General features: G+C 44.0%; 1 protein-coding gene across 1 annotated transcript in view; it reads left to right on the top strand.

The window, feature by feature from the left end:
- Positions 1 to 463: 463 nt before the first annotated feature.
- The window catches only part of ANGPT1 (angiopoietin 1), a 190,164-nt gene continuing 169,593 nt past the window's right edge, over positions 464 to 21,034 (top strand). Inside the window, exon 1 of the mRNA XM_063131050.1 lies at positions 464 to 795. Within this exon, the coding sequence (XP_062987120.1) occupies positions 499 to 795 (297 nt within the window). The 5' untranslated portion in view covers positions 464 to 498. The remainder of the gene's footprint in view (positions 796 to 21,034) is intronic.

Genomic DNA, 21,034 nt, shown 5'->3' with positions numbered 1-21,034 from the left:
CGCACAGCGACACACTCGCACACACATTCCTATCAAGTCATCTTGTGAAAGGCTGCCGGCTTCCAACTTGGCTTGAATGTACAACCTTAATAAAACACGCCGAGGTCTCCGAGAAATAGCAGTTCAGCCGCAGCTAGGCTAGGAGAAAGAGACCCCGGCTATGCCTGAGCAGCTGACTAAAAGAGACTGCATGCTGAAGTGTAACAGAGAGGAAACGATAAATCTCAGCCTACTATGCAATAAATTACTCCAGCTTCAGCTAAGGAAGCAATCAGATCTCGTGAAATAGTAATTTTATTATTATTATTTTTTGCAAAAAAAGAGAGAAAAGAGTCACAGTTGTTATCTGCATCTTCTTTTCTTCGCCTTCTCATTCCCCAAAGATATTTTTTTAAAAAAAGACAAAACAAACATTAAAAAAAGGAAGGAAGAGAGGAAAGGTGGGAGAAGGGAGGGTGAAAGGGTTTCTCAAGAGTAGGAACGAAGAGGGCTAGTAACATGACAGTTTTCCTTGGGCTTGCTTTCCTTGCTGCTCTTCTAACTCCCCTGGGCTGCAGTAATCAGCGGCGAGGTCCAGAGTCCAACGCAAGAAGGTATAACCGGATTCAGCACGGACAGTGCACCTACACATTCATCCTTCCAGAACAGGACGGGAACTGTCGCGAAAGCACCACTGACCAATACAACACCAACTCTCTCCAAAGGGATGCTCCCCACATGGAACAGGATTTTTCTCCCCAGAAACTGCAACGCCTGGAGCATGTCATGGAAAATTACACTCAGTGGCTACAGAAGGTAAGTGCTCCATCCCACCCACCCCGGCTTTTCGCACACCTCGGTCAATTCTTAGCTGTTTGTGCAGTGTGTTGCTGTAACCCAGATGTTACATTTTCTCAACGTAATGCCATTTACGTTCTGAAAAAAATTGCAGTGACAGTGTGGTCTGCAGGACGAGAGAAGATGAGAACAAAGCTTTAAGCTTGTCTGGAAGATATCCCCCCCCCCCCAACTTCCTCCCCAAAAGTTGTGCATATTCTGCTTTGGAAATTAATGATCAGGTGGCCAGGTGCATACCTTGGAGTGCAGGCAGTAAAAGGAGGTTCTTAAAAATAGCCTGTGCATGTTTTAATAATGAACTCAGTGCTCTTTGGAGTAAGTGTTGTCAGTTGCCCACGCAATCGATTTAGCAATATGGATCTATGAAGTTGCTTGGAAAAGCGTTGTTTGGGGGTTTTATTTTTTATTTTTATTTTTAAAAAAGAAACTGCATGCATTTGAAATCAAATATCATGGGTTAGCTGAAACCGTTGTCACTAAATGTTTTGGGGTGTTTTTGTGTGTGCGTGTTTTTGGGCATTGTATCAGATCAGTAATGAACGATTTAAGAAGAATTTATTGTTCAGTTTGTTTCCCTGCATGGATAAAGTGTTGGAATCCTTCCAGCAATTTTAGGGGGGGGTGTCAGTTAAACAAAATGTGACACAGGTTAGCAATGTTACACATGTGCTTGGTCAGCTGGAAGTCCTGGTTAAAAGATGTGTGCATAAATCTTTGCAGAATTGTGGCTCAGTAAAGACAGACTCCCCCCCCCCCCCCCCCCGGACAGCTGATAATTGCCATCTTAAAAGCAGGCTGTCCTTTGAATCCCACATACCAGAACAGCCCTAACAAGTGGTTTAGAGTCATTTTGTCCACATATAATCCATTCATTAACTCTATAAGAGGTTGCTAAAGTGGTGTAGTATATTATTACCACAGGAGGCCGGTGTCTCCAAACATCAGCTGGGCAGGGAATCCACTCCGGGTTTCAGTCAGAACCAGTCAGAACTCTAAGGGAGCGATCCAAGGCGATTCTGCACCTTGGATAGCTCCTTTAAAGTTCTGACTAAAACCCAAAGCGGATTTACCACTCTACTGACATCACAGCCACTAGCCTCTGCTGATTCTTACACCAGAAACACCATTAGGATTGATTGATAAAATAGACCACATGCACCACAATCCTTTGCCTGTTTACTCAGATGTAAGTCCCACTGTGCTCAGTAGGACTGACCCCCCCATGTAATAGTATCCTAGGTAACTTTATCCAGTCAGAGGCTGCATAAAACTGCAGCCTTAGGCTGGGATTAATAATAGAATTGTAGAGTTAGAAGGGTCTTGGAGGTCATCTAGTCCCACCCCCTGCTCAACGAAGATCTCTCTGTTCCCCCTGGCCTTTTAAAGAACTCATGGAGTTGGGAGCAATCCATTTTAAAGTCTCTGTGTTTAATTGTGTGTGTTTGTCTGTGAGAGTTCTTTTTGTTTTGTGGTTGCATTTTATGTTGCTTTTGGTTTTATGGCGAGAGACTCAGAGAACTTTGAGTTAAGGGGCGGCATACAAATGTTGCAAATAAATAAAATACAGTTGTTTTTAGATATATGTTTCTGTGTATGTTGTATGTTTTTGTGGTTTTAAATTTCATATACTGTTTTAATCTTATGTAAACCACCCAGAGAGCTTTGCTATGGGGCAGTATAGAAATAATAATAATAATAACCACTCTATTCAGCCTCTGTTTAAATATCTCCAGTGAAAGAAACAGGTGATCTGTTTCATTGTCAAACAGCTGTTATCGTTTCTCTACCGTTTTGATGAAATCCCCCCCACACACACACACACTTGCAATTCCCACCTCTTGGTTCTAGCCCTGCCTTCTGCAGCAACAGAGAACATGTCTGCTCCACATTGTCTGAATGACAGCCTTTCAGATATTTGAAGGCTGCTAAGACAGCAGTGGGGTGGAACGGTTAGAGCGTTGGACTGGGAATCAGGAGACCTGGGTGACTACTGACTTTGGGCCTGTCACTGATTCTCAGCCTAACCTAACAGAGTTTTTTGGTGAGGAGAAAAATGGGAGAGAAGGATCATGTATGCCGCTTTGTTGAATTTTAAGATGACTGGCTGTTATTTTAATAATGTGTTAGTTTTATATGTTTTAATCAGTTTTGTATATTTTATATTATTTTTGTATTCTATGTTGTTCCTCGCCTCGATCCAGAGGGAGAGGCGGGTAAGAAATAAATGTAGTATTTTACTGTTGTTGTTGTGCTCCTTGGAAAAAAGGCAGGGTATAAATGGAACAAATCAATCAACCCATCAATGCCAATTAGTCGAATGGAGCTTTCTTCTGAGTAGGCATGCATAAGATTGCACCGTGAGTGATGTATTGTGAGCGTCCTGCACAGTCGCTTGTTTTCAGTGACATGTTGCAACCCGAAGAAAAGCTCTGGAGAAGGAAACTACGCGACTTGTCACGCTTTGATGGGCAGAAATGCCTTTTTGCTTTTCACGGGCATGCAACGCAAACCTAAGCATGTTTACTCAGAGGTAAGTCCCACTGAATCCGGTGGGAGTCACTCCCAGTGTTGTGCAGCCTGAAACGGCACAACCAAGCTGAGCAAAGAGGAGACTTTCAAGGAAAGAAGGGGAGCTCTGTTCACTCTTTTGCGATATAATCATTCATTCTTTGGAGGGTTCCTTTGAGTTTTTAGCAGCAAACCGTTTGTGCAGGAAAGAAAGTTATATTTTCTCTCTCCCGCCCCCCCCCTTTTCTTTTGAAACGAGCTGGTCTGAATCCTATCTAGGAGATCTTTCTGTGTTCTGCATTTGACCGCTAGGGACTGAGCTAAGCCCACAATTTTTCTTGCAAACTATTGCTGCAAGAAGAAAAATGAGTCTCTAGTGTTGTGGGGGGTGGGAGTAAGCAATTTGAGTTGCAGTTGACCCTCATGTTTTAAGAAAAGATAGATGATGAACAGGCGGTTAGTGGCTAAGCGGTATCTCCACGGCTTGCATTCTTCAGTGGTTATCTGCATTTTGAACATAGGTGAAAGGCGTCCCGTTATTAGGTCCTTTAAAAGAAGCAAGTGGCCAAAGATCACAGATCTTTCAGTGTCAGTATTCCATAGAATGAAAGAACCTGCTCCCCTCTATGTGTTTGTATGCTGTGTGTGTGTGGGTGGGTGGGGGGGTTGGGAGGAATATGAGTCACCCCTACCAAACTATTTGGCTGCATTATAACATCTCTGCACAATCCATTTGCTGTGCTGTTGCTGTTAGTGTAGGTCATTTAGGCAGTAATTCCCCTGTCCAATGAATGACTAACATTTAATTGCAAAGAATATATTACGGAAACCATTGAAAGCTCCAGGTCTATGTCTCCTAATGATTTTTTAAAGCCATCACTTCCAATAATGTAGTATTTGAGCAACGTATAGCCAAAGACAGAGTAAATGAGAAAAATGGCTAGTCCCATGGATATTCCCAACGTAAATCATTATAATTGTGTTAAAATGCCGTGTATTTATTTATTTATTACATTTTATATTACATGTATTACAAATTACATATATGCATATTATTGTATATATCACAATACTTGTGTGTATGTGTGTTTTTAGACCTTTGCTGTAATATATTATATTCATTAAAACAGTTTAGCATTAGAACACGTCAGAACATATTATTTCTATTAGAACATATCCGCAAAACAGTCTTGCACACTTTGGAAGGGAGACTGGTGGCGTAAAAAGGAACTGAAGTATGCATTGTTTAACTAGGAAGTTGACTCTGTAAGGGTCTTAGTTTAGCTAATCTGGAAGAAATGAAGTTTGATCTTCTTTTAGAAGTGCAGATTTAGGGGAACAAAATAATTTTTTAAAAAAATATCTTACAATGAACTGTCAGTTCAAATCTCACTGAAGATTTCCTTGTCCGATCAAAAGAAATGTAGTTTCGGTATTGTCCAATGAAATGTGCATATCCATCGCTGGTGTTGATGCGATTGGTTGGAGGAAGAACCAATTTAGCAATGATGGGTTTCTGTAGCTGAAACCACACAAAGGTGATGGCTTGGTAAACATATTTACAGCTTTTCCTAGAACTATTTGTTTTAACAAGGATAACTGCCTTCATTGTTTAACTCTGCCTTTCATATCTGCCATGTTTGTTCTAACAGTGTAAAACAGACGGCATACTGTTTTTTATTCCTTGCAATAACTGGCTGTCGTGGAGTATTGAAATGCTTAGGTTTTAATTTCAGTGTTTAAACATTGTCAAAGAATAGCTGCCTGACATTTTTAGCTTGGCAACTATTCAGAACTTCTTTTCCCATGCTAAAATAAACCGAATGTATGGTACCAATAGAAGTACAAATAGTTTCACAACTGTGCAGATGTGTGTATGGTATCCATTTAGTCTTCTCACTGTGTTGCCTAGTCTTGTCAACACTACAAAAGGTGTACAAGGTGTATGCTGTAGAATTATGCATGGTATGGAGAAAATGGATAGGAAGGCATTTTTCTCCCCCTCTCAAAATATTAAAACCCAGGGTCACCTAAAGATGATTGGTGGGAGATTCAGGACAGAAAAAAAGAAGTTCTTCTTCACATGACGCTAAGTTAAACTATGGAATTTGCTTCCACAAGATGTACTGGATGGCTTTAAAAGGGGATTAGACAAATTCCTGGAGGAGAAGGTTGGTAACTGGTTCGGAGGGCTGTATGCTACCTCTTGTATCAGAGCCACTATGCCTATCTACACAAGTTGCTGGGGAACATGGGTAGGAGGGTGCTGTTATAGTCATGTCCTGTGTGTGGGTCTCCCAACAACAGCTGGTTGGCCGCTGCATGAACAGAATGCTGGACTAGATGGACCCTTCATCTGATCCAACAGAGCTCTGCTATGTTTTAACCTGGAGATGCTTGGGATTGAACCTGAAATTTTCCAAGCTAAAGAACTCTTTCTGTGAGGACACTGCAGTTCCCAGAGGCTTGAAAGGAATGCTCCCATGCCAGGGCAACTAGTGGCTACAGAGCTGTCACTAGGAAAGGGTGAGAAATTGGGTTCCCTGCCACGAGTGCCTGTGTTGGGATCTTTCCACCTGCAGCCAAGAAGAGGGCTAGGCTCTTAGTAACTTTGTAATTATACAGCAACCAAACTGTCGCAAAAATAAAATAGTTGGCTGCTTTTGACATTCAAAACATCTTTCTTCTATTGATGTGGCTGAATGTATTCATTCAAATTCCAGGAACCCACAGAGATACTCCAAAGTGCCCACAACAAATGTCAAGGGCTCCCCAACAAGGATTGGTGAAATCTGAGAGATTACTTATTTGGCAAGGATTAAAACACCCGCACGCACACACACGGTACTGGAAGTATGAAAGGGGCTTTCTTTTCTTCTTTTTATGCCAATCTCACTTTTTGTGGTTGTTGAATCCCCACATTTCTTTAGTCTCTCAAAACATTTCCCAGGCTTTGATGGAGAGCCCTGTCACGACAGGCCATCCAACCCCAAATTATTTATTTTCATTAATAACAGTTGCAGGTCGGCCCTTTGTGGTAACACTAAATCATCCCAAACTATCACTCATCAACCTTGTCTCCAGATTGTCCTCCTGACATTCTCCCTGGGAGAACTTGCTGGCCCTGAAGCAGCAGCAGTGCATGTTTTGCTAATCAAAGGCAGAGAGAACATCAGTGCTTCTGAGCTAACAAATAAAGGCACTGCGAATATGATGAGTAAATGGTACATACACAACCCCATCTTACAACGGATTGGATCTGCATGTGATGGCAGCTGTCGTCTTGTACAGCTGGTGTAGATATTGCCGTGTATTTGAATGTGTGGCCGCTAAGGCTGTTCCAAAATGGCCTGCAGATCCATTTAGGAGCAGTGAAGTGGGCATTTCTCCTTCTTCCCCCACCCCCAGGGAGAAATCTTTATCAAGCAATGTCTTCTTTGTTCAATTGCTTGCAGACACTGCAGAAAGCAGCGAAAGCACAGCTCTAACCTCAGTATCCTGGACACTGTAGCTTTCATCCCCAAATGACCCCCACACAGCATTATTCTGGGAGATATGGAGAGAAGGCAACATGGTGGCCACCTACATAACCTGGTAACTCCCAGTGAGGAGTAGCATTTTTTTTTAATGTGAGTTTATTTTTCCTTCCTAAAATGCCACAGAACTGCACTACATCCAGATGGCGTAATCAAATGTAGAGAAGGTTAGAGAGAATGAAAAATATTTGAATATTCTTGACTCTACATCCAAATTCTATAACTAGCCCCTCCCCTTAAACAACAAGACAAACTAAAGCACTAGAAGACACTCCCACCCCCTCCTCTTGTCTTTATGCCCTGCAAAACTTGGAAGCTTTGGAAAAAGAAATCTGGTTTTGAAATTTGTGGCTCAGCTCCATCTCTGCTTCCCCCCACCTTTTAAAAAAATAATAATGTCTTAACCACTGCGAATCATTTGTGGTCTTGGCATTTGCTCTTTGGCTCAATGAAAGACATACCAGAGTTACTAGTAAGATTAACACTATTTTGTACATGCACTAATGATATCTTTCTATTCTATTCTTCTTTCTCTCTCTCTCTCTCTCTCTCTCTCACACACACACACACACACACACACACACACACACACGAGAGCGAGAGAGAGCCTTTTGTGAGGTTCTTTTTTCTCCCTTCTCCTGAATGCTTAGGCATGCAGGAACTTTCCAATATTTATTGAGAAACCAGGCAGGAACCCAATTCCTGATTGTGCTATCTCTATACCCCTATTCAGGTGTTCTGTATCAGGGAACACTCCAGCCTTTCCCCTCTCTTTTGTTGCATCCCTCACCCTATACTTGTGGAGGGCAACTGTTTGAAGAGAAGAGCTTCTTCTATTCGTGGAAGCTCTCCATGTGAGCCAGAACACTGTTTGTTTTTGAAGTTTTCTGGCATGCATGGAAGGCCTCCAAAGATACAGTCAGCTCTCTTCCTCAGGCAATTGCCCTTCATAAGTAGAGGGTGACAGATGTGACAAAGGAGTGGGGTAGGGCTAGAAACGCTATTCATGTGTTTGTCCTATTCAGGTACAATACACCTGAATAGGGCTAGTGCAGAACTGGTTATCATGTGCATGAGTATCATCTGATTCCTCAGTACATTAGTAGGGGTGTTCAGAAGTAATGTCTGTATGTGTTCAGTGAATGTCTGCTTACTAACCTATCCCCAGTGCTTTGCTAGTCAGTTGCCTCTGGCAGTCACACCTGTAGTATGCCATTGGACTGAAAGGGGCTCTGTTCCCCATACAAATGTATGTGCAAATGATTGGGAATCCACACAACTGAGAAACCTGATTGGTTCAGAGGTCCTAATCCATAAAGTTAAGAAAGCAGGTCCATCCGTATATATGGGCCAACCCACCCAAACCTTTTTCTAACCCGAATAGCTTTAAAAAGGACCCAAGTTGGGTAACAAATTCAACACGAAAACATTTTAGATGGTAAAATCTTAAACAAACAAGTAAATACATCAATCATTAGCTCTAAAACCACTCTTACATTCCTCCAAATGCTATTTGAAAAAGAAGATTTATGCTGTATTCTATTATGTTTCAGTATTGCCCTGATTTATACTTTCCCCCTATCTTCCTTCCTTCCTTGTGTCCTGTTACTGTTTGTAACTATTTTATTGAGAAACCTTGCTCTTTTTGAGCCCTTCCCATACAGTTTTTCGATGTTTGTATATGAGATCTTTTCAGAGCTACTTTAAGAAGCTTATCAATGGCTACTAGCCCTGATAGCTCTGTAACAGAGGCAATAAGCCTACGTACATCAGTTGCTGGGGATCATGGGTAGGGGCCCCTGCTGTTGCACTCATGTCCTGCTTGTTTGTTCCTGGTCAATGGCTGGTTGGCCTCTGTGTGAACAGAATGCTGGACTAGATGGACCCTTGGTCTGATCCAGTATGGCTCTTCTTATGTTCTTATGCTTTTAAGAAGAACATTTTTATAGGCTGAAACTATAGACATCCAGAGACATTTACCATACATTCCTACCTTGCGTTCCTTGGGATCAGAAGGTTACTGCACATTGAGATAAAGAGAGGACTTTAACTTCATGTGGGGTTTTGTAGCAATCAGTATTGTGAAGCTATTCCTCCCTGGCTGGCCTTGAAACTTGGGTGCATTTTATCTGATAATTTGTGAAATACATAAACTGCTGACCTTTGAAACATTTGATCTCCTTGGAAAATAGTTTATATGGCTGCAGAAGTTCCAGGGATAACTGTTGGAGCTATATCCTAAACAGCTTTTCGGATGTTGCCCTTCAAGCTGCTTGCCCTTTGGATTGTCTTATTTATGCATGCTCTAAAGTTGTCAGCCAATGTGTGCAGGCGTTATCTTCCTAAAGATACCACCTCAGGATTAAATATACTGCTTTACCCAGGTCAGATCTAGGGAACAGCTGTTTGGCACACCGACTCTCATGTTGCCAGCGAAGACTTGGAGTGACCCTTCTGACGGGGAAGACATTGATGAGATGCCGATACTTTTGAAGGCGTGAACTTTGTCCTAAAACAGATGGAGGCAAATAAGCAGGCAGAAGATTTTTATAATATTTATAGAGGCTTTTATTCAGATTTGCTTTGATTCTGTCTGGAGTGCCAGGGCAGGAGAATCTGCTAAATGTAGATTCTATCCTTAGGGAAACTGATACTTTCTTGAGCAGATATTTTGGCACAGACAACTTGAGCCTAGCTACAGCCGGCCACATCCTCTTCCTACTTTCGTTCTTCTACTGTTTATGTTCTGGTCTGTATAGCTGCTGTAACCCAGATTTTAATGTAGTGGTCTTTTTCAAGTGAACATCTGGATATGCCACTCCTAGGAAAATCATGGAATAGAATGGAATTGTCTATAACTCTCCTTCTGCCAGTGGATGAGCATTGCCTGCTTAGCTCATCCTCCTGATTTGGCTACTGTTCGACTAGCACATTCCCCACCCCCTCTGTGGCCTGGTTCTTTGCTTGTGGCCAAGATTTTTTGCCTAAACTGAAATGGCAAGTGAATCCAAAGGGTCCTGTTCAGGTGAAACTTTTGCAGGTACAGTGGTGGCCAAAATTGTGGACACTTTTTGAAATGTTCATACTTTGCAACTTTGCATGCTTATAGAAAATGTTCTGTTTCACGCAATTCAAATGTTTATATATCAATTGAAAGAGAATTTAATGCTGAATTCAATACAAAAAGGAAGGAAGGAAAGGAACCTCTTGTGCAAGCACTGAGTCATTACTGACTCTTGGAGGGATGCCAGCTTTCGCTGATGTTTTCTTGGCAGGCCTTATAGCGGGGTGGTTTGCCGTTGCCTTCCCCGGCCGTTATTACCTTTCCCCCAGCTAACTGGGTACTCATTTTACTGACCTCGGAAGGATGGAAGGCTGAGTTGACCTGAGCCGGCTGCCTGAAACCAGCTTCCGCTGGGATCGAACTCAGGCCGTGGGGAGAGTTTCAGCTGCAGAAATTGCTGCTTTACCACTCTGTGCCACACGAGGCTCATAGTCAATACAAAAAACAGAATGCAAATATCTGCAGTACAAAAAAAGTTATGCTTACTTTAGTCTAAAAATAAACACAGGTGTGATTGAGTGAAGAAGCAGATTGGAATTGCAAACCCTACTAGCCAATCACAGTCATTGTTCTGGGGACCAATCACATGGCAGTAGCTGTGATACATCATGTTTCAAGGTGGGGGAAGTCAGTTTTGCTGTTTGTTCTGTAACTCCAGTTGGAGATTGTGTGAATATTTGAAGTATTTCTCAAATTAAAAGTGTACGTACATCATAAATAGAGCAATGGCACCAAAGAAAAGAGTTTATTGGACACCCAGGAAAAGAAGCAAGATTGTTGTATTATGTGAATCAGGTCTTTCAACTGATATATAAACATTTGAATTTCGTAAAACAGAACATTTTCTATAAGCATGCAAAGTTGCAAAACATGAAAATTTCAAAAAGTGTCCACAATTTTGGCCACCTCTATATTTGGCCTCCACAATTCAAGAAGGATGCAGACAAGCTGGAGCGTGTTCAGAGGAGGGCAACCAGGATGATCAGGGGTCTGGAAACAAAGCCCTATGAAGAGACACTGAAACAACTGGGTATGTTTAGCCTGGAGAAGAGAAGATTGAGGGGAGACATGACAGGACTCTTCAAATACTTAAAAGGTTGCCACACAGAGGAGGGCCAGGATCTCTTCTCGATCCTCCCAGAGTGCAGGACATGGAATAACAGGCTCAAGTTACAGGAAGCCAGATTCCGGCTGGACATCAGGAAAAACTTTCTGACTGTTAGAGCAGCCTGACAATGGAACCAGTTACCTAGGGAGGTTGTGGGCTCTCCCACACTAGAGGCATTCAAGAGGCAGTTGGACAACCAGGTATGCTTTAGGGCGGATTCCTGCATTGAGCAGGGGGTTGGACTTGATGGCCTTATAGGCCCCTTCCAACTCTACTATTCTATGATTCTATGATCTTGAGGGAAGTGAACAGAACTGATAAAATTAACAGTGTTTCCCAGGGAATGCATAGGTTGGGGGTGGAGGCCACATTTATCTATCTGGTTACATTTTCTATGTCTGGGCACAACTGGATCATATCTAAGGATGTCAACAAGATTAGTTTGTGGAAGACAATAATTTGCCAATGTATAACTCTCACTTTCCTAGACCTTCCCACATTGAGCAAGGTAATATGAACAGGAGACGTTGAATGTGATGCTTTGTGATATTTTGAGATGCCAGAGTAATCTGGTTGTGGGGGAGGGGTGGAGTCCAATGAGCTTTCTTCGGTTCACCCCCCTCCCAGACTCTGTTCGATCTTCCACCAGCTGACCTGACTCGGTGTGCAATGAGTCAGGCCAGCTGGCAGAATTTCCGAGGGGGAGGGTTGAATAAAATATTTTGCACAAATTATGATTGCAAATTCATGATTGCACATGAAGCGAATTACGATGCAATTTGCAAAAATGATGCATGCAGTTGTCAAGTTGGAGGTTCTGGGAAATGGCAATTTTAGAATAAACAGGAGGGGGGACACTGTGGCTCAGCTTGCAAATGCAAGTGGAGCCGGGGTCTCTGAGGAAATCTGCAGACCCCCAAAAGGGCCAGATTTTCCCACAGCAGCCATCCCTCATGATATCAAACAGTGGCCAGATCCATACCAAGCAGGATATAGCACTATGAAAGCAGTATGAAAGTGGTATATAAAAAGCAGGAGCCACACTACTGCTTTATAGCAGTATTGAAATGTACTGACAACTGTTGGGGCCCATTGATACGTGCCATATACCACTTTCATAGTGCTTTATTTATTTATTTATTTAAAACATTTATATCCTGCCCTATATCATTAAGATCTCAAAGCAGCGTACAGATAAAAGCATACAGTATAAAACAATAAATATGCACAGTTAAAAACAAATTAAACCATCCTGCTATATCCTGCTTGGTGTGGCTCCTGCCTTTTATATACCACTTTCATACCACTTTCATAGGCCGTTGCTAGACTGGGCGTTAGTGTGGTGTGAGGCCCGGTCTCCCTCCTGTGCATCCAGATGACGCACAGGGGATTCTGGGGTCAGGCCGGGCTAAGGCCTCTCTTAACCCGGGATAAGTGGATTTGCTTATGGCCCGTGTTTTCCACAGCTCTGGCCCGAGGCCGGGGCTGCGGAAGGTCTAGCAGGGTCCGTGGCTTTTCCCGGCTGCTCGCTCGTGAGTAGCCGTGAGAAGCCACGGACTGGGCACAGGATTCCATAGGAGCGCTGTGCCCATCGGGCTGGGGGGGGAGAATCACCGGGGGGGGGGAAGATGGGGGCCGGGGGAAAGAGCCGACCCGGCAGGAGAGATGGGGGGAGAGCGGAGCCAGGGCATGGCGAGCGGGAGCAGGTAGAGGATGGGCATGGCAAGCGGGGATGGGGGCGAAGAAGGGGGATGGGGGACAAGGCATGGCGGAGGGGGGTGGGGAGAAGAACAGGGTCGGGGGACAAGGCATGGCGAAGGGGGTGGGGAGAAGAAAGGGGAGGGGGGACAAGGCATGGCAGAGGGGGTGGGGAGAAGAAGGGGGAGGGGGGACAAGGCATGGTGGAGGGGGGTTGGGAGGAGAAGAAGGGGGACAGGGGACAAGGCACGGCGGAGGGTGGTGGGGAGAAGAAGGGGGACGGGGACAAGGCATGGCAGAGGGGGTGGGGAGAAGAAGGGGGATGGGGGACAAGGCATGGCGGAGGGGGGTTGGGAGGAGAAGAAGGGGGACGGGGGACAAGGCATGGCGGAGGGGGGAGGATGGGCAAGCGAGCGGGCAGGGGGGCATCAGACAATGTGGGGTGGGAAATCAGGGGCAGGGGGAGCGGGGGAGCCTTTTTAAAAACAAACAAACAAAAAAACCCTCTACCTTTTCCGGCGGTGTGCTCCTGCACACATGGCCCTTTTAGGGGCGAAAACCCGGAGCCCGCGACGGAGCTTTCCCTTGCCCCGTCGTGTGTTTACGTCTGGAAAAGGGCGACGGCGTGCGCTAGCTGTAGCGCGACGGCGCCCGTCCTCCCAGATGGATTTTCTGGTAGGTCTAGCAAGGCCCATAGTGCAATATGCTGCTTGCTGTGGATCTGTCCAGAATTTCCAGTTGCAGAGAGGCTTTTCCTAGCACTGAATTGAAGGGAACCCCTTCTAGACCTCCTCGCTCATAATACAGCCGCCTTGATGCCCAGTATTGGGGAAAAGGCAGGAAACAACAACAACAACAATAACAACAGAGATTGAGTAGGCGAAGGTGGGATGTTGTACGCACGCCCATGCGCCTTCCTCATTTTTAGCCCTCTCACAAGCAGGCTGAATACCCACATAGGCTATAGCAGGGGTTGGCAAGAAGTGACCCTCCCGATGGTTTGGCTTGCAGCTCCCTTGAAACCTCACCATTGGCTCTGCTTGTTAGGGCTTATGGGAATTTTAGCCAAAAACATCTGGAGGGCCACAACTTGCCCACTTGCCCAGAGAAATAAATCTCTGTTTGTGGGGAAGGGAAGAAGCCACTCTCCAACTTGAGAACTGTTAGCTTTCTCTAGTTAAAACCTCTGTGTTTTCTTTCAAATGGTGTTTGATGACCTGAAAGAAGAAAAGAAGTTATAGGTTGCCAAATTATTATCCCCCCAAAGTTAATCTGATTGACATCTTTGGATGGGATTCAGTTGTGTGCAGGCAGAGCAGCTGGGTCTGTGCACTCAGAGCTTTTGTTTAAAGATCTGTAATCATACTGCTGTGCAGGGGAATACATTGACACCCCCCCCCCCATTTCCCTTCTGAAAACACTTGAGAGGAGTGATTAAAGCTTTTTAAACAATGCATGCACCCCCTACACCTGGGTTGGGGAAAGAAACAAATCAGTTGCATGTGCAGTATCTATCTGCATGGGCAGGTCTTGTCCAGCTAGGTACATCTATGAGAAGGTGGATCAGGGTGTTGGCCTTCGCTAGGATATCAAATAGGATAAAAGTGCCATGGCTACAGTCTTGAGTGATCGCCAATAACTGGAGACAGAAGAGGATGAGTCAGTCAATATTGCGGCTGCTATACTGTGGCTGAAGCCCCAAACCAGGTTCTTAATCTTGAACTTGAGGCTGATGGTCAGGAACCTGTAGATAGGAATGCAATTAGGACTAGTAGACATCGTCTCAGTTCAGGCAACACGTTTCTCAACGGGGGTTTCAGAACTCCACAGTGGCGTTTTTATACCACTGTTGAGAAATGTATTGTCTGGCAGGAAAACTCCACCCCACAGTGAAGTTTTTTTTTTTAAAAAAAAAAACACACACACACAACAACACTCCACGCAGAATATCCAAAGGAGAGTTACTGCACCACCGTTGTGTGTTGCATATTGTGTGGAGGGCTCCGTGGAGTTTTCCACTGTGTTGAGTTGCCTTTTCCCACTGGCTACAGATTTTACTGGCAACAGCAGCGAAAGGAGTGAGTGCCACTCTAGAAGAGCCACTGGGATTGTTTTTGTTCATTTGTTTTTTGTAGCAAGGGCTGACGAGATACCATCAGAAGGACCAGGGGAGGAGAGAGGGCAGAGGAACTGTCAATCAAATATCACAATGGATTTGACTCAACTCCGTGGTAGTGCACAGTCACACAATGTTAGCACATGTTGTGTAAGTATACACTAAAAACTCAACCATTGAGTGGAGTTTTCACACTGCGTTGACTAATGTGTTGTCTGAACTGAGCCATTGAAAGAAAGAGAGAGAAAAAGAATTACTATAAGAATACAGATCCTAACAGTTTTATTGCACTTGTTACTACCAGCATCTACTCAAAAAGAGTAGGCATTACATTTATAAACACTTTTGTCAGCTTTACATTCCTTTTTGCCCAGAGCTGTGTGCAAATGGCTTCTCAAAATCCTCCACTATATTTGTGAATAGGGATCTATTTGAGGGGTGGAGCATGGCAAGGTTTCACCAGCTCACCCCGCCCAGACTCCAATCCGACATCTGCCACTTGGCTCACTTTCAGCCTTGCACTTTGACAGTGGCGGAGGATGGAATGGGAGTGCTGTGGCCCATGCGCTCTCCTCTCACCCTTCTGCCGCTGTTGCCATGCAACCGTTGTCCCTCTCTCTCTGCTAGAATTGGTCCTGGTAGAGAGAGAGGGCTGATGGTTGTGTGCCATGGAGGTGGCAGCGGAAGAGCAGTAGGGTAGAGTTCCTCTCCTGCTCTTCAATCCTGCTGCCACCACAATGTTCCTTCTGTCCGTACCCCTGGCAGGAAGGGAAGGATCATTGCAGTGGGAATCTAGAATTCCTGGCTTGGCTCACAAGGGCAGGTAGAGCTAGGGGTAATGCAGAAATTTGACGGGCCCTAAAAGGCCTAGATTCCCACACAATGACCATCCCTATTTGTGAGGAAAGAGAAATTGGGGGGAATATTTCATTTCATTTATTCAAGGGGAGTTTCTCAGAGATGAGGCTCACTACTGTCATTAGCACCTTATTTTCCTACAGTTTTTATTTATTTTTATTTTTTATCTTTCGCAACTCTGCTGGCAGCCTGGCAGCCATTTTGCATCTCCTACAATGTCACAGACTTAGCATCATTGTTACTACCTCCCCTTTTTGCAAATTGTGGGGGGAAATGGGTAAAGTGGCTTTCTTTCTGTAGGATGGGGGTGAAAAAACAACCTCAGAAGAAGGTCTTCTGAGAAATATTGGCTCTGTTCTACTTTTGTCCCTTTCAAAGCAATTAAAAAGAAAACAAACAAAAAATGTGTTAAATCTTGAATGTGATTTAGAGAAATTGAGAAGGGTATTATTCAGAATCAGCTTATAAATAAACACTTTTACACTCACACACATCTTGGAAACATTTAGTGGTTTGGCCCATAGAACTTCTGAAGTATTGCATGAAAATGGAGTTGTGAAAGACTTGAAATGTCTTCCCTCCACCCAAAGTATTGCACAGAATACAACAATATGACATCAGCGCCTGTAGCATTACAAGATGAGGGAGGGAGGGGGGGAGAGAGAGAAAGAGTGTGTGTTTTACTGCTCCATTCAAGATATTGCTTTCAAAATAATCATGCAGAATGTATGAACTTTTATGAACAGAAGTCTTTGCTTTTCAGTCATGTGAGCTTCCTTTATTCTTTGTCCACTGAGCAATAAGTTAATGTGAAGGAATATTGGAAACTAGCTCTAGACAGAACTCCCCATTTTTATTCTTAGTAAATTTCAAGCTGGGTTACCTCAGCGTTCCAAATGTCAGTGTGGTTTTGAATCCTGTCATATAATTCACTCCCACTTTGGAAGAGTCTCATAAAGTCTAGTGGTGTATCTATTTTGGGAAATTCATTGGAGTGTGTGTGTGTGTGTGTGTGTGTGTGTAGTACAATCTTTCTACTAGTGAACATGTAACTTTCCAATATAAATCAAAATCACTTCGTTCATTTTTTGCATACTGGAAAGGCTGTAACTTCGTTGTTCTTCATCTGAATAAATATTTATGAGGTGTTGGATAGCAAACTTCCCATTTTAGGTAGGATGGAGTTTGGGAATAAATCTACTTGGCCTGAGCCAGATCTGGCAAGATAAAATTCTATTCACCCCATAATCCTTTGATAACTCTCAACTGCATTGCCATATTCTTCACAGCCCCTCGTCTGGCAGGCTGAGGGGAGGGGTGGTCATTAATGTGTTGGACTCCACCCCCATATTGGATGCCCAGAACTTCCCTATTGACTATGGACAGGTATCAGAAAACAGCCTATGCAGGGCAAACTAGCACTACATCAAAGCAAAAGGATCCTCTTCTCTCTGTTTAAGGCAGGTGTGCAAAAAGCGTGGCCTACAAGCACTACCCAAGCCCTGTCTGGGGCCCCCTGTGACCCCCAGCATGTGTCACTACTGAAAATTGGGGAAAAGAAAAAACACTCTATGGTTCCTGCAATAGAAGCCTCATTCTCAGAGCACCCTGGAGCACCCTAGAGCACCCTAGGAAACAATGCTCTGGTAATTGCTCAGATAGTTTATCGTTTGTGCATGTGTGAGTGAGTGGGGTGTGAGTCACATGTGAGTTGTACGTGGGTGCATGCATGTGCATACCTGTGTCCACATATGTGTGTATGTGCACATGTGAGCCCTGCACCACCCCACTCCACATGGCCAATGAGGTTGTGCACCACTGGTCTAAGGGATTGGATGTAGACTATGTTAAGCACAGCTAGGTCCTATTGAAAGAAATGTGAAAAGTTAGTCAAGTCTAACAGTTGTCCCAATGGAATCTAAGTGCATGGATCCAGCTCCCTCCCCCCCCACAAATCATGAGAAAATGATTTATTGGCCTTATTGTTTGACTTACCCAAAGAAAAAGGCAGATTCATGTACAAGGCAGACAGAATACAACAATATCTGTAGTTGAACTAAAACAGTCTTTTCCATTGGTTCCTCTCTATTCGGCCCTGGTTAGGCCTCATCTAGAGTATTGCGTCCAGTTCTGGGCTCCACAATTCAAGAAGGATGCAGACAAGCTGGAGCGTGTTCATAGAAGGGCAACCAGGATGATCAGGGGTCTGGAAACAAAGCCCTATGAAGAGAGACTGAAAGAACTGGGCATGTTTAGTCTGGAGAAGATAAGATTGAAGGGAGACATGATAGCACTCTTCAAACACTTAAAAGGTTGTCACACAGAGGAGGGCCAGGATCTCTTCTCGATCCTCCCAGAGTGCAGGACATGGAATAACAGGCTCAAGTTAAAGGAAGCCAGATTCCAGCTGGACATCAGGAAAAACTTCCTGACTGTTAGAGCAGTACGACAATGGAATCAATTGCCTGGTGAGGTTGTGGGCTCTCCCACACTAGAGGCCTTCAAGAGGCAGCTGGACAGCCATCTGTCAGGGATACTTTAGGATAGATTCCTGCATTGAGCAGGGGTTGGACTCAATGGCCTTGTAGGCCCCTTCCAACTCTGCTATTCTATGATTCTATGATTTAACTTTTGCTTTAGTTCATGTCAAAAAGCACCTCTGTTATTATGTGTGTGCTTTGGCTTGGCCCCCTAGCATTTCATGTACCCTTTCCTCCCACTCCCCAGTTATGGACGCTATCTCCTATTAATATGTAGCACCCCCTAGAATCACTGCCAAGAGGTGGAGGGGTCAGCTTGGGGTGTGCTTGCAGCCCCAGCTGAGGATGGATTGCAAAAATCAGCAGACAGGTAATAGAATGGATCCTACTGTGTGAGTCCAAAGTCAGCACCTTGGTCAGCGCACTGTGGGAGCCAGAGACAAGACACAGCTTGGGTGAAGGAACCAATACCCTGGAAGGTTGCTCTAGCACTGGTTCCTGGCCTAATAAGGGTTTAAATAGTCCTGCAGGGCATTAGAGGAGATCTGCCCTCAGTTAAAAGGGCCATGCTGTGTTCCCGAGGCTGACAATCTGGTAGGGCAATCATTTTTTGCTTCTGTTTCTGGCTGTGGTGTGGTGGTGAAGATGGGATTGTCAGGGCTGAGCGAGCTTCTAGGGGGTGCGTTGCTGATATCTGAGGATGTGGGCAAGGAAAAATAGGAGAAGCGTCATGGTCCCTTTGGGTCCCCCCTTCCTCATCACCTCTGGAGATCTCTGGCAAAGGGGTTGTCTCAGTGCAGCCTTCCCCAGCATGTTGCCCTCCAGATGTTTTGGACTTAACTCCCATCAGCCCCAGCCAGTATGGCCAGTGGTCAGGGATTCTGGGATTTGAAATCTGAAACATCTGCAGGGCTTCATGTTGGGGAAGGGTGCTTTCATTCCTGCTCACTGAGACAATCTGGGGAGAAAGCCTCACCTAGCCTTCGTGTAGCAGGACTCTTTATTGATGTCAAAGTGTTTATGTTTAGATCCTGGCCCATGGCACACTGGATGGCTAGTTTTCAAGCCTCTGTTTAACTGTGCATTCCCTGAGCTATTAGCTCAGAGAAGCTCCCCAGCTTTTTGAACAAGGGAACTGTGCATTCTCAGAGCTTGTCTGGCAAAGCCTGCATTGAGCAGGGGGTTGGACTCAATGGCCTTATAGGCCCCTTCCAACTCTACTATTCTATGATTCTATGATCAAAATGCTTTTTTTCTTTTTCTTTTTGTACCATTCCACAAATGTTTCTCCACCATCAAACATGCAAAATTCAACTAGGGATACTTCCCCAAATCCTTCTATGCCAATGGTATCCTACTCATTTTGATGTTCCTTATTACTGGAAATGTTTACCAGAGTGGAACTCATTCTGTTGTATTTCCAGAATGTGTGCAGTAACAAAAGAGCAAATATTTATTCAGCTGAAGCAGTTATTCTGGGGCGGGTGGGGGAAAAGGTTTTATATATTGTTTTTATATTGCAAAGGAGCAGTTTTGCACTCCTGTGGGGAAAAACATTGTGAAAAAAGGGAGATATAATTTTCCAGCCAGATCATTCAATTTTAAAGTTTTTGTTTTGTTTTGATATTCTACAAGGCATTCATTTCGTTTAATACATTTCTAATTCACAATGGGAGTGAATACTATGTTAATGACTATCAAATGAATTTTTGCCTGCCTGCTATCCATAAGAACATCAGAGCAACACAAAAGCCTTGTTGGATCAATGGTCCATCTAATCTTGCATCCTGTTTCCCACAAGATTCTGCTTGGAAGTCAGTAATCAAGGCATGATGGCTGTGGTCACTTTCAGCAACTGATATGTATTTGATTTATTTATTGAACAGATTCATATACTGCTGAAAGTCTTTTAAAATATCTCTAAGCGGTTCATAAAATCCATTATAATATACATCAAAATACAATTAAATACATACAAATGGTTGAAACATTAATATATATCATTAATAAAAACATTTAAATCAATTAAAACAACACTGTAATTACAAGGAAACAGACTGGGCAGCACATTTAGTCAGGCAAGGCCTGAGTAAATACCGGGGGTGGGTGGGGAGGAGATCAAACTTATAATGACTTCCCCCAGTGGGTTCATAGAGATCTTAAATAACATGTTAAATAGATGTTAAATAACATATAGATGTTGAATAACATGATATTCAGTATTAGTGTCTCTGTGTCTGGCGGTTCCTTGTATTGTATTGAGGGTGGACAACCTCTTGGGGTCATGGGGTCTGACTGTCTCATTGGAAGCCACACCATACCACCAACAAATTTGCTGCAATCATTTAATTTATTGCAGAATTGGCAAAAAAAATCGGGGTGCTTTTGCAGAGAAACAAGGCAAGTGGGGAGCATGTACCTTGTCTCCAAGTAGAATCATGCTTCGGTGAGGCTTCCAGAAGCACAAACCTGCCTGCAAAAAAGAGCCTAATCTACACCAAGCAAGATGTTGCACTATGAAAGTGGTATGAAAGTGGCATATAAAAGGCAGGAGCCACACTACTGCTTTATAGTGGTATTGAAGTGCACTGACAACTGTTGGGGCCCATTGACACATACCATAGACCGCTTTCATATCACTATATCCTGCTTGGTGTGGCTCCTGCCTTTTATATACCACTTTCATAGTGCAACATCCTGCTTGGTGTAGATTAGGCCAAGGTATGCCCTTCCTGTGCTCCTTGTTTCCCTGCAATATCACTGTGATTTTTGCTGTTGTCACAGCAGCAACAGAACACTCACTGACCCACCTAGCTTGCAGAAACTGCC

Source organism: Elgaria multicarinata, chromosome 7 (assembly GCF_023053635.1).
Source record: "Elgaria multicarinata webbii isolate HBS135686 ecotype San Diego chromosome 7, rElgMul1.1.pri, whole genome shotgun sequence".
NCBI lineage: Eukaryota > Metazoa > Chordata > Lepidosauria > Squamata > Anguidae > Elgaria > Elgaria multicarinata.
The sequence above is the reverse complement of the archived record's forward strand: the minus strand, read 5'-3'. Positions and strand labels throughout refer to the sequence as shown.